At 38.9% G+C, this 14,228-nt stretch overlaps 1 protein-coding gene across 2 annotated transcripts in view; it reads left to right on the forward strand.

Annotated features, from left to right (window-relative positions):
* PRRG1 (proline rich and Gla domain 1) overlaps positions 1-14,228 on the forward strand; it is a 142,868-nt gene that overhangs the window by 96,164 nt on the left and 32,476 nt on the right. For both annotated transcript variants that reach the window (XM_069063840.1, XM_069063841.1), the window contains one exon: positions 6,693-6,853. In XM_069063840.1, the coding sequence (XP_068919941.1) occupies positions 6,693-6,853 (161 nt within the window). The remainder of the gene's footprint in view (positions 1-6,692; positions 6,854-14,228) is intronic.

Below are 14,228 nucleotides of genomic sequence, written 5' to 3' on the forward strand. Positions count from 1 at the left end.
TTAATCCTGCTCCTTTGCTCTTCTTCTCTTCACCTAACTCATTTCCTGATTACTGGTTCTTATCCTTTGTTTTTCTCCTTTTGGTCTCCCCTTATGATCCATCCTCAGAGGGTAAAGTTTTACTTCTGCTTGCTTTCTTTCTCTTACCTTCCTCAAAAACCACCATCTTTTCTCTCCCTGTCTCTGCCTGTTTTCCTGATTTAGTTGAATCTATTTGTATACCAAACTTGTATTTGTGTGTTCAATCTTTCTTTGTCTGGTTCCAATAAGAGTACTTGTCTCCTTTTCCCTTTCCCTTTCCCTTTGTACATTCTCCTATACCACAATTATGTGGGATAAAAAGATAAATTTATCCCACCTCTTCCTCATTTCTTCCCTCTCTTTCCCTGTTTTTCTTCTTTTAAAAACTTATAGTATGGGGCAAATCCATCCTGAGCCCCTTAATTTCTTTTATTTTAATATCTGTGATTGTAGAAAATAGTGAGATTCTGAAGAGATACTTGTACCTGTTCCTTTTGTAGCTTGGATTCTGCTGCTGCCACAGGATGAATTGGGTGCTTAAGAGTAGGCTCTCTGCTGGAATTCCTGGTTTATGAGTATCTCCTGGTGGCCCACAGTGAATTTTGGTCTTCATCCTTCTCTGTCTGCTTTTCCTTCCATCAATCAGTAGTTGACTGTTTCTCCGTGCCCTGTCCTGGCCCTGTCAGGTTCCATTATTTACCATGTGGCAGTATATGGCTTTAGCTCAGGCTGACCTAGTTTTAGACTTCCACTAGTTGGCTTCAGGCTTCTTTATGGATTCCTGGTGCATAAACTGCCTGAGAACTATTGTTCTAGTGTCATTGTTGGCCTGACTCAGATTGTTATAGGGTAGGGAACCTGCAGCCTTGAGGCCAGATGTGGCCTTCTAGGTCCTTGGTTGCAGCCTTTTGACTGAGTCCAAGTTTTTTTTTTTTTTTTTTAAGCAATTGGGGTTAATTTGCTCAAGGTTACATGGCCAGTTATTATTTTTGTGTGGGTGCCGAGTATCAGAGGTCGGAACAGAACCCAGGTCTCCTGACTCTGGGGCCGGAGGTCTTACTCACTGCACCACCTGGCCGCCCCCATGAGTCCAAGTTTTACAGAACAAATCTTTTATTAAGGGGATTTGTTCTGTTTTGGATTCAGTCAAAGGTCTGCATTTGAGGACCTAGAGGGCCACAGGGGGCCTTGAGGCCACAGGTTCCCCACCCCTGCAGCTCAGGGTTGAGATTAGGCAGAATGAGATTAAAAACATCCTATCAATTAGTGAAAGTGGAAGAGTGTGGGAGGGTTACCTAGATGTATTAAGGAAAATATAAAATGATTATAGACTTGAATTGATCTAGCTTGGTTTCCCTGCATCATGTTGGTCTACCAGTCAGAAGCCAGAAAGGGGAACTGTTGAATCCTCAGGTGAGGACTTTTTGTATTTGAGACACCAGAAACCTATATCAATGGCCTAAAATTTAAATTCTTTGAGATAGTTAAATTTTAAGCATGGGGTCAGTATTTTTAAGAAAATATTAAGTTAGGGGCGGCTAGGTAGCACAGTTCCAGCCCTGGAGTCAGGAGGACCTGAGTTCCGATGAGGCCTCAGACACTTAATGCAAAAACTAGCCATGTGCCCTTGGGCAAGTCACTTAACCCCAATTGCCCTCCAAAAAAAGAAAATATTAAGCTAGTCTTCATGAAAGATGCTGCTCCTTCTGTTCCCCACCCTGTGTTTGCAAGGTCTTGAAGATCTTATAATGAACCTTCTGCCATTCAGTTGCTTTAGGTACTTACAGAACAATTCTAGTCTTGGGGATGTGAGAAGCCTGTCTCAGGCTGCACTAGAGTAGATAGAGATGAACTAAAACAGAAACACAGGAAAAAATGAAAAAAAAAAACAATTATTAAAAAAAATAAAAGCAATGTAACAGTTCACTGAAGGAGTGACAGACGATATGGGAGAATGAATACCAGAAGTCCCAATATTTACTTCTCCCCTTTGGAAGGATCAAGTCTCAGATCTTAACAGTCTTTTCATACATGGTTATTTATTCATACATGTATAATCATACATTGAATGATTCATCTACAGCAAGGGTTCTTCTCCTTCCCCCCGCCATTACATGTATAAACAATTTTTATATAAAATTTCTGCATTCCAAACTCTCTCCCTCCCCTCCCTGAGACAGTAAGCAGTTTGATATAGGTCATACATGTTCAGTCATGCAAAACATTTCCACATTAGTAATTTTGTGAAAGAAAACACAGACCAAAAAACCTAACAGTGAAAAATAGCATGCTTCAATCTGCATTCAGACTCAATTCTTTCTCTGGAGGTAGAAAGCATTTTTCATCATGAATCCTTTGGATCATTGTGTTGCTGAGAACAAGTCATTCGTAGTTCATCATTTTGCAATACTGCCATTATTGTGAACCGTGTTCTCTTAGTTCTGCTTACTTCATTTTACATCAGTTCAGGTAAATCTTTCCAGGTTTTTCTGAAATCATCCTGCTCATCATTTCTTATAGGACAACAGTATTTGATTGTAATCATATACCACAATTTGTTAATCCCATTGCTCAGTTTATTTTAATTTCTTTTTTTAGAGGGGGGAAGGCAGGGCAATTGGGGTTAAGTGAGTTTCCCAAGGTCACATGACTAGTAAGTGTTAAGTGTCTGAGGCCAGATTTGAACTCAGGTCTTCCTGACTCCAGGGCCAGTGCTCTATTCACTGCTCCACCTAGCTGCCCCCTTGATTTTAACTTCTAACTCTTTGTCACCATAAATAGGTCCTTTTCCCTTTTTATTTCCTTTTTTTAAAAATCTCTTTGGGATACAGACCTAGTAGTAGTATTGTAGTATGCAGTATGATAGCCCTTTGGGCATAGTTCCAAATTGTTCTCCAGAATGGTTGGATCAGTTCACAACTCCACCAATGGCCCATTAGTTTCCCAGTTTTCCTATGTCCCTTCCAACATTTATTATTTTCCTTTTCTGTCATTTTAACCAGTCTGATAAGCATGAGGTGGTACCTCAGAGTTTTTAAAATTTGCGTTTCTCCAATCAGTAGTGATTTAGAGCATTTTTTCATATGATCATAGATAGCTTTGATTTCTTTTTCTGAAAACTATCTGTTCATATCCTTTGACCATTTATCAATGGAAGAATGACTCGTATTATTATAAATTTTACTCAGTTTTCTATGTTGTTGAGAAATGGGGCCTTTATCAGAGACACTTTTAAAAAATTGTTTCCCAACTTGCTGCTTTCCTTCTAATCTTGGTCAGCAAGATTCCTGAAACCTGTAGACTTTGAGCTTGTTTTTTGTCTTTATATTTGGTTTCTTATGTAATTCTATGCATTTCATCCTATGCACTTAAAAACATTTGTTTCATGAAAGAGTCTATAGGTTTCAACAGGCTGCTATGATTACCAGGAGGCTGTGATGCAAAAAAAGTTAACTCCTCTACTAAGGTTTCCTTTTGAGAATGTGCCTTGTGATGAAAATATCTTTTAGCATGGGGTATTTCAACAACGTTCTTAAAGTGGAGTCAGCAGACATTTGAGATAGAAATTTCCTCTGTCATCAGCTGTGACTGTGGTAAAGGAACTTATCCTTCTGAGCCTCAATTTCCTCATTTGCAAAGCAGAGATAACAGCTGTTCACCTTTGTGTCACATGGACTTTGGAGGCATCAAATCGGATTTGTGAAAAAAGTTATTTAAAGTATTCAATCCAAGATACAAAGGGGGCTCTTTAACAATTGTGGACCAGTTCTGCTCTCAGTACAACAGCTCCTAACAGCTCAGGAAGCAGGAACAGGAAACTGGGGGTAGAAAGAGCCACAGGCAGGGAGGACTAGTCAGCTTCTCCTGTTTAAAAGTTTTAAGAACTAAGCTTCTTTGATAGTAATCTTGGAAAACCAGTCAAAATTTGCCATGGTCAGTTGGTTAGAGAACATGGATCTTCATTCTGATTACTTTTCATAAATTTTCTGCTCCAGTGGTGAAACAGAAATCAAGATTTCTGGGGAGGAAATAAGGAGAATTTTTAAGTATTCCAAGCTTCTCCTTTCTCCTAAAATCTTATTCTGTTAATTATGGCTATGGTTAGTTTAGGATTATATCTACGATCAGGTTTCGTGGGTACATTTGAATTCAAATTATGCACCATAAATCTCATTTTCAGCTTCTTAGTAACATAATTATATAGAGCAAATGACCCCTTTAAACTGTTTATTACTTTTTGTTTATTTCTTGACCGCTATACAGACCTGCAGGTCAGTAGATAATTTAAAGCTGAAACACATTTATACTTTCCATTTAAAAAAAAAGGTGATTTTCAGAGTAATTGCACCATGAACAGAAATGAGAAAATAAGAGATTTAGAGGGCAAAGAGTTTGAATTTGAGGATTTGGGTCATAAGAGGGAGAAATTTCCAGTACTTGGGAAAGGGGTCATAGCAGGGTATATAAACCATCATCTATCAGCATAATACCTCTCATCCTCCCTGTATCTAATATGTTGCTATTGTTGATTCTGCCTTTGTAACATATCTCAAACATTCCCTCTTCCCTCTTCTGATATTACCACTAACCACAGTCGTGCAGGGCCTCATTGCGTCCCACCTAGACTTTTGCAATCCCCTCCTGGGTTTCTCCCTACCTTAAGCCTGTCCTCAGCTACCAAAATCTTCCTAAAGCACAGGTATGATCATGTCACACACCTAACCACCCCTGATCAGTGAACTCCAGTGACAACCTCTTAGACTGTAGGATCAAATATAAAATCCTCCCTTTGGCAAGAAACTCCTTCATTACCTGGTCTTTTACTGTCAGTCTGGGCTTCTTGCACATTACTCCCCTCCATTTGCTTTTAGGATCCAGTGATACTGGCCTGTTTGCTATTCCTGATTGTAGCAAGCACCCCAGTGTCCCTAGGGTCACTGCCAACACAGGTTCTTAGATATGCTTTGATAAAGGAAAACAACTCAAAATGGGTTAACAAGCTTACTTTAATCAGTCAAACATATATCCTTTACCTAGTTCAGGGGAAAAAAGTCAGCACCCTGAACTTCAGAATACACAGACAGAATTATCAAGATAGAGAAACAGATCAAGTAGACAGTTTCCAAAACTGTCCAACCATTACATCCATACCAAATCAACATCTGGGTTTTTCAAAGCCGAGGGGGGGGGGGCTCTCAACAACGGCTTCCCAGAATCCAGATCAAATCACAGAACACTTCTCAAAGTGAGCCCCAAAACAAAGCTACACATCAGGGCTTATATAGCCTTCTCCTGGCTCAGAGAATGTACCAACCTTATTGACTCATTGGCCAATCAAGAAGTATCTACTGAAAAACAAGCCTACCACCCCAGGCTCCAGGTGCACTTTAGCCTGGGGCAGGGAAGATGTTAAAACTTTATATTCCCATTACACTGATACATGATGCTATCTCCTGGACTAATGATGCATTTTCATGCAAGTAGAGATTTTGAAGTACTTCTTTTGTGCTTTTTCGCTAAAGAATTTCTCTTTTTCCCTTGTAGATCTTGCCTCTTATCCTCCTCTGCAGCTGATTCACCCAGAAGTAAAATCCATGTATTTTCATTGGTTATCTACTTGTCAGTGCCTCCTGGCTTACTTCAAGTATCAGATAAAATCCTATTTCTGCAAGAAGTCTTTTCTCATTCCTTTTAATGCTATATTCTTCTCCATGAAGTTACCTACAACGAACCCTGTATATACCTTATTTGTGTATAGGTTTTTACATGCTGTCCACCTTAGGAAGACCTGAATCCAAATCCTGCCTTAGATATTAACCCTGGGCAAGTCACATAATTATTTTGCCTTAGTTTCCTCAACTGTAAAATGGGGGCAAAAACAGCAGGCCTCTCACAGGATTATTGTCAGGATCAAATAATATTTGTAAAGAGCTTCACAGAGTATCTGGCTCGTTGTTGGTGCTGTATAAATGTTTATTCCTTTCCTCTTCCTCTACCATATTGTAAATCCAACAGGGTGAGGTCTATTTTTGCCTTTCTTTGCTGCCCTGGCTTAGCCCACTGCCTCAAGTAAAAATGCTTGTTGATTTGTGTGGTCCTGTAAGTCAGGGACTGTCTTTTAATTCATTTCATATTCACAGCTCTTAAAACAGTGACTGGCACAGAGTAAGTGCTTAATAAATGTTTGTTGATTGATTTTATTTGACTTTTCTGGGTTTCTATTTTTGGGACTTATAGACTTTCATTTAAAAATGTTCATTATTGATGACTAAATTGGGGCAAAATGTAAATTACAGGAAAAGTAGACTTCAATTTTCTGTTAAATAAATGAATGTGTATAACCACTCATAAAGCCATCATATTCAACTCTCCAATTTATTTATTCAGATTTAACCTCCAGTCTTTCATCCTTTGTATTGTCATTATTGCTGCTGCATTTAGATATCCGTATAGTGCAAGAAAAGTATGCTAAACACAATTAATTATGCCATTTCTGCATACCCAGTGAGCCACCAGTGACATTTTTTACATGCACGGGCAGGGAAAAACCCTTGAGATGCAGTGATTTGGACCACTGAGTGCTAATTCATTAGCCATCAGTTTGCATTTTGACTTTTTAAAACCAATTTATTTTTGAAATGTGCTTTTATTTTCCCTTTTTTTTCCTTCAGTTTTCCTCACTGAAGAGAAAGCCAATTCAGTATTAAAGCGTTACCCAAGAGCAAATGGTTTTTTGGAAGAGATAAGACAAGGAAATATTGAACGTGAATGCAAAGAAGAAGTTTGTACTTATGAAGAGGCAAGAGAAGCCTTTGAAAATGATGTGAAGACTGTAAGTATTGAAGGGGGAAAATAATCAAAGATACTCCCTAGCAGATTTGTCTTTCCTCTCCATACTACTGAATATGGAAATCCTACATTTCAAAAATGTATGCCTAGGTGAAATACAAACTCAGCCTGGCTTTCCTTGCCTCTCTCACATTGTCTCCTCTTTGTGAATAATTTCTGAGTAAGCTGAAGGTGGTTCTGAAAGAAAGAATAATTTGTGTAATAGCCTCGTGTATAGGACTAAGAAATCTTTCCGCAATATTTCTTCCGAATCTCTCATAAGCTGGGTTATGACCTCTGTAACCTGGAAGGAAGCCTTTATTCTCATGAATAGCTTTGTTCCTGAACATTATTATGCAATAAAATTTTCTTTGTTTTATGAAGCTGAATTGATCAGTTTTATTAAAAGATATCTGGCTAAGCTGAGGGACACTGCTTCTTTCAAAAGAGATTCCCAATCTTTATGAGATCAAAGTGTGTTATAGATGTTAGCAAACAGGGAGAAAAAATCGTTCTGTGGGAGGTCACTATATGTAGACTTTTTCTTCAGTGTCTGCATTGAGGAATACTACTATAAAACCCAGAAATTGAGGGAGGACATAGGTCTAAGGGTTATGTAGGAGTCACATTAGGCTGACTTTTCTTGACTGATCAGTATCTTCCTTGGCACACAAGTATATTATTTGATAAAAAAAGGGGGAAGAGAGTCAGAGTATTACTTTGAAGGAACAGGAAAAGGGCAATTTTTAATGTAGGTAACTAAGCTCGCTTCTACAATCTCTTCCTTTTTGTCTTTTCAAGGACAGTGTGCTTTTTCATTCTAAAGATGAAACAAAGAGTCAAAATGGTCCTTGGAGGAGCATTGGACCAAGACTGTTTTCAGGGACTTCTCTCCTCTCATTCCTTTTGGAGCACCAGGAAGGTGTGAAGAGCTTGCAGCCTCTGGATAGGAGGACACAGAGAAGGAAAATCCCTAGGGAGGAGGAGTTTCCTCTGCTGAATAGGGGAAGTATAGGAACAAAGTCCTAAATAATACAGAACTATCCTTGAGGGCTATGATGAGGTCTAAATGGAGTCCAGTACTTGGAAGAATTCATAACCTTGCAATTCCTTCTCCTACTCTGGGTTCTGGAAAATGACTTTGTAGAAACCATTGGCCTTATCCTGCAGGCCTTTACAGAAGGGATGAGCCAAAGGAAAAGGTAATGGAAAACATGGAGTTAGTCTATGTCACTGTTATAGATCCACCCTGACTGCTACCCAAGGGATAATGGTTAAAAACACTAGAGACTGTAGACAGAGTTGTAAATATGCCTCATCCTATAAACAAGAACAGTAGTCAATCCAATCACCCCAGGACATGATAGTTCCTCCTACCACATATTTATGGGTGTTTTTTGATGCTGCCTTTCCATGCAGTTCTTGAGCCTTCAGTGAGGTCTACACTCCATCCCACATGATCTGCCTCTCTGTAATGATAGCATCTATACAGCACTTTAAGATTTGTAAAGCTCTTTGTATCTCTTTTGATTTTCACAACAATTCTGTGAGGTACCTGTTATTATTATCCCCATTTTATAGATGAGGAAAAAACCCACTGACTTGCCCAAGGTCACATAACTAGTAAGTATCTGAGGTAGGAATCAAACTTGAGTCTTCCTGAGACAAAGTCCAACTATATCCATGATGTTTCTTACGAGAGCCCTAGGGCCCGGGCCACTGTTAGCAACCCAGAACTTATATCCTGGCCTTTAGCTGATAAGGAGTAGGTTAGCTATGATCAGTGAGCTAATTTAAGTTTTGAAGAGAAAAAGGTGAGCCCTTTCTCAGTAGTTGGTGTATACTCATGCTCCATGTCCTTAGAGATGGTCTTTTAGGACCCAGTCTTCTGTGTTGAGCTACTGGCATGTGGGACTATCTGGGAAGAGAGCCTGAGGTTAGAAATGAGAAGACTGTACACAGCTCATGAGTACATGGCAATTGTTGAAAGCAACTAACACTGCCCAGTTCAGTTTTATCTTCCTCCCACCTTCTTCATTTATGATAACATGTAAATAAAGTATGGGTTTAAAGGGAGCACCAGGTAATCTGTTTTGGACCCTTAGGCTCCTCTGAGCTCATCTACAGCCATCTGCACACTTGTTTCCCATTAATGATGAATATTGGATCAATATTGTTGATCCAATCCTGTATCCCATTGTCGATAGGTCTGGGATGCACAGTAACAGTAAAATTTATCACAAGGAATTTGCTGTCCAGAAAAATTAAGGAATTAAGAGAAGTGGGAAATCCTTCTGACATATTTCGTGCTGGGTCTGGGTTTGAAGAGTACAGACTGTCTTCTTATGGCAAAGAGAAAAAAAAAAAGCAACAGCTTTTTGAATCCTAGGCAAAGGTCAGAAAATATTTGGAGCAGCCAGTTTATAATTTGTATTCAGGGGGTACAGCAGTCAGCTCCCTAATCTTCAAGGTAGGGAACTTTCCCCTTCAAAATGGAAACAGCACAATTGAGAAAGGGAGATGAGAGGATCCTTTCATTACCTGCATAAAACTATCCTCAACTAAAATTGACTCTGATACCCTGGGTGTCAGACATCACACCTTGTAGTTACTTGTGGTCATTTTTCTTTGTATAACGGATTATCAACTCAGTAGAATAACTACTTTTACCAGGATTCCAACTGTGATCAAATCAAATTACAGTCCTACAAAGTTCCACTTTTAGTAATTTTCACTGTGAACAGTTTGGTGTAGGGCATTGTTGCTGTTGACATTAGTAGAACAAGACAGATGGATGATGGATAGAGAGAACCCTGGGCCAGGAGTCATAAAGACCGAAGTACAAATCTGGCCTCTGGACGCTTACTAGCTGTGTGACCTTGAATGAGTCATTTAATTTCTATTTGCCTCAGTTTCATTATCTGTAAAGTAGAAATAATAATAAAACCCACCTCACAGAATTGTTGTGAAAATCAAATGAGATAATGTTTGTTAAAGTGCTTAGCACAGCACTAAAGACAGCTGGGTGGTGCACTGGATAGCGTGCTGGGCTTGGAGTCAGGAAGACTCATTTTCCCGGATTCAAATCAGACCTCAGACACTAGCTGTCCCTCTGGGCAAGTCACTTAATTCTGCTTTAGTCCCTCATCTGTAAAATGAGCTGGAGAAGAAAATGGTAAACCCCTCTAGGAATGTGCCATGCCCTTTCTCTTTCATTTCATATTCCAAAGCAAGCATCACAGGCACACATCAGCAATCCCCAAATCACATGATACCATTATGAGATTTCACAAAAAATCCTAGGGCTCCCTGAAATTCAGAATCTTGTCAAGGTTACCAATTCTCAAAGGTTGTTGGGACCACATCGTTTTGATCCTATTCTCAGATTGAGAGGAAGTTACCAGCACAAACACTTTCCTTTGTATTTTAATAATAATTTATAGAGCTCAGATGTAGAACCCTGAGAATAATTTAAACAATAATATTATAAGGAGGGGCGGACAGGTGACTCAGAGAGTAAGAGCACCGGCTCCAGTGTTGGGATGACCTGGAGATCGAATACCGGGCTCAGACACTCAGCACCACACCCAGAAATAACTGGCCGTGTAATCTTGAGCAAGTTACTTAACCCTGATTGCTTTAAAAAAAATAATATTATAAGGAAAATTAAATTTGAAAGATTTAAGAACCCTCATCAATGAAATGATAAACTATGATTCCATAGGACTCATGCTGAGGACACAGATAGGTGACATATGTAACATGTAGAACAAGAGATTTTTCAGACACCACCAATATGGAAATGAATTCTTTTGTTTGATTGTGGTATATATTTGTTAAAGGAGCTTTCTTTTTCATGTTTACTTTTTTTTTCTGTTAGTTGGAGAGTAAGATATTATATTGCCAAGGCAATATTCATAGCAGCAATAGCAACCATGAATTTGATGGCATAGTTCTGAATTGCAAAATATAACAGACTTATAGAAGACAGAAGCAAAACATTTATTCAGACACCATAAAGCCAAATCCTAACACCAGAAAACTAAATCCATCATAGCAAAAAAGAAGTTAATACATATTATCACTGCAGGAAGCAACACCATCCCAAAGCCTTTCCCCGGCTTGGGCCTTCCCACAAATGAACACTCACAAGCCTAGATATTTTCTTGCCTCCATCCTCTTCTCTCTCTCTCTCTCTTCCTCCCCTCTAATTGCTCTGACTGCCAGCTTCCTCTCAGTTCTGCTCCACCCTTCCTGCTCCAGCTATTCAGCAAGCTCCTCCTACCACAGGCTCCATGTCATTATATTCAGCCTATTAAGGGGCAGGGAAGATCTTCACATTCCCATTCCCATTACATATGTGGGAGGAATAAAAACTTTTAAAAATTTAAACAAATTATTTTTTTTTTTAAAGAGGAATTGAAAAATACATTAAGGTTGGAAGTTTGACTAGATGGTGTCCTCAATAGTAACGTGGAAATTAGGAAGAGAGGTAAGTTGGGGGAGAAAGATCATATGTTCTGTTCTGGTGTTTTTTCAGATACCTATGGGACATCTACTTCAAAATGTCTGATAATCTATTCAGAGGGATTTTAGTAATTTGGACAGAAGGTGCCCTATTTGGTCTGGTTTTCTCATCCTTCTCAGGATGGGATATTTTTAAGTATAGATCAGGCTCTTCTCTACTGTGTCATTCCATACTTAGATTATAATAGGCAGCCATACCTGAGATGTACCCTTAGAATATCATGGTTTTACTGATCAGGTTTAATTCTAACTGATTGCCTGTATTCCCCTTGGAAAGCCGTAAATGGTTAGCCGGTTGAAACTGCCTGTTGTCTCTTGTAATTAGTAATCATAAGGACCTATTCCTCTAGTGAAACTAAATAAACTTGAATAGCAGGTCTCTAATGCTAAAAGTCCTGGTCTTTCACCTGGACAAGTTCCCCACTGGAAAATCCTGACTGATGAAATAAGACTTGGTAAAATTTTGGACTAGGAAAAACTGAGGAAACTGAGAAAGGATCTGCCTTTTAGACTGGGAAAAGTTCAGAGAATTTAGACAGGAATTAAGTTCCAGACTCTAAAAAGAACAATAGTTAAGACCCTGTAGCAGCAACCACACTAATATAACCAGGATGGCTGCTAGCACAGGTTCTTAGATCTATTTTACTAGGAAAGATAGCTGTTTAAGGGGTCAACAGTCTTTTTTAATTACGTTCACTAGTTAAGAGGAAAAGTCAGCACCCTGAATTTCAGAGAAAATACAAACAGAAAAATAAAGACCAATAGACAGGGCTTTGACTTCCTGAATCAACTATACACTTTACATACATCCCTGGATCAAGAAAGCCTTCACATCTGAGCAACTGAGATCAACTGAGCAGTGGGGGGCTAGGAGTTGGGGGGGGGGAGAGCTGAACATATGGCCACTCAGAATCTTAATCAGGGAATCATAAGATCCTTCTCATAAGCAACCTTCCAAAACAAAGTACTAACTCATAGTATATATCCACTTCTCAGAGAGAGAAGGCATCACAACCCTCTTGACTCAGTACCTAATTAGAAATTAACAAAAGATATGAAAGCCTTCAGATAAACAAACTTCCCCTAAGCAAGCTTCCCTAAAGGCTCCACCTGAGGCCTATTAATGGTAGGGAAGATCTTAAATCCCATTAACATTACAGACCCCAGTAAGTAAAGGATTCCAAAAAATAGACTCAGGATTTAGGGCCCAAATGTATCTTAAAACTTCAGATTTTTAGATAAATGATATTACCTATCTAGCATGATCCAAAATTACAGTTCCTTTTGTGGGATTTTTTTTTTTTTAAATCTCAGTGAAATTATTCACTTTATTCATTCCCTTGAGTTAGATTCCAAATGATAGTAAGATTTTGTTTGAATAACCTCTTGTTCCTCTTAAGGAAGAGGTGGCTAGGTACCCCCAGTGGATGAAGTGCTGGGCTTGGAGTCAAGAAGGCCAGCATTCAAATCTGGCTTCAGATATTTCCTAGTTTTATGACCCTAGGTGAGTCATTTAATCTCTGCCTCAGTTTTCTCACCTGTAAAAATGGGGATAGTACAGGAGGACCCGAGTTCCGTTCCGGCCTCAGACACTTAGCACATCCTAAAAATCATTAGCCGTGTAACCTTGGGCAAATTACTTAACCCCAATTGCCCTCCAAAAGGCAAAATAAAAAAAAAAAAATGGGGATAGTAACAATACCTACCTCCCATGGTTGTTGGGGAGATCAACTGAGATAATATTTGTAAAGTGCTTGGCATATATAGTAGGTGATATTAGGTGCTATAAAGGTGCTTATTCCCTTCGCCTTAAGGAACACACCTTCTTTTTATAGGCAGAAGCTTCTAAAAATAAAGCTGAATTCTTGGCAAAGAATCATTAAGCTATTAGAATCAATTAAAACTGCAAATTTAGAAATGCAACGGAGAACCTGACCTCCCCAAATTACTGCTTAACTTCTAGCCCTCTCAAGGTCAAAAGAACTGCAACCCCAAAGTCAGGAAATTTTTTCCAGTCATTTTAAATCAGTGAAGCTTCTCTGTGAATATATAGAAAACGTTACTCAAGTTTAGGATGCAAAAATAAAAGGGAAGTCTCAAAAATTGGCTTAGATCTCAGGAGAGGAACTCTGTGTGGGTGTGTACATGCACGCCTGCACACGTGATCACTTCTGCTTTAAATGTAGCTGCAATAAATTGAATAAAAAAATATATCAACCTTTGACCTCAGTTATAGCTCACTAAATAATGTTAAGTAGGGATTTTAAGATTGATAATGCTTGTTCCCAAATAGACTGGGCCCAGAGAAGTTGGGAGTCTTTATTACTCACTATTTATTAATGAATGTCCAAGGTGATTTATTCCTAGAACTGAGTGCTGTTAGGCTAACTAATTTCTTCGATGACAGTATCTTTGCTCTTAAAGTTTTCATTATGAATATAAATTACAGTTGCAGACTGTGGGGGTGAGGCAGGGTGCTTAAGTTTTCATTTTAAATGGAGAGACAAATGGTTTTGGAAGAGATTGACAGCCTATAATTATCTTTTATTTTCTCCTATTGTTAGAATATATCTACAAAAACTGTCCAACACAAGGGTGCTGCTAAAGCCTCAGGACACTTTAGTTGCCATTACTCTTGTAAAACTAAGTTGTTTTTTTTTCCTATGATGTACCAGCATCATGACGAGAACTGCAGACCTAGAGTCAGGAAGACCTGTGTTCAAAACTAGCCTGACCCTTACTAGTTATGCAAGCCATTTAACGTCTGCTTGCCTCAATTTCCTCATCTGTAAAATGGGAATACCAATAGCACTTATATACACCAGAGTTGTGAGAATAAAAGTGGTGATATA

This window comes from Petaurus breviceps, unplaced genomic scaffold (assembly GCF_028583685.1).
Source record: "Petaurus breviceps papuanus isolate PSGF00001 unplaced genomic scaffold, PetGlider_PUasm1.0 90603, whole genome shotgun sequence".
Lineage (NCBI taxonomy): Eukaryota > Metazoa > Chordata > Mammalia > Diprotodontia > Petauridae > Petaurus > Petaurus breviceps.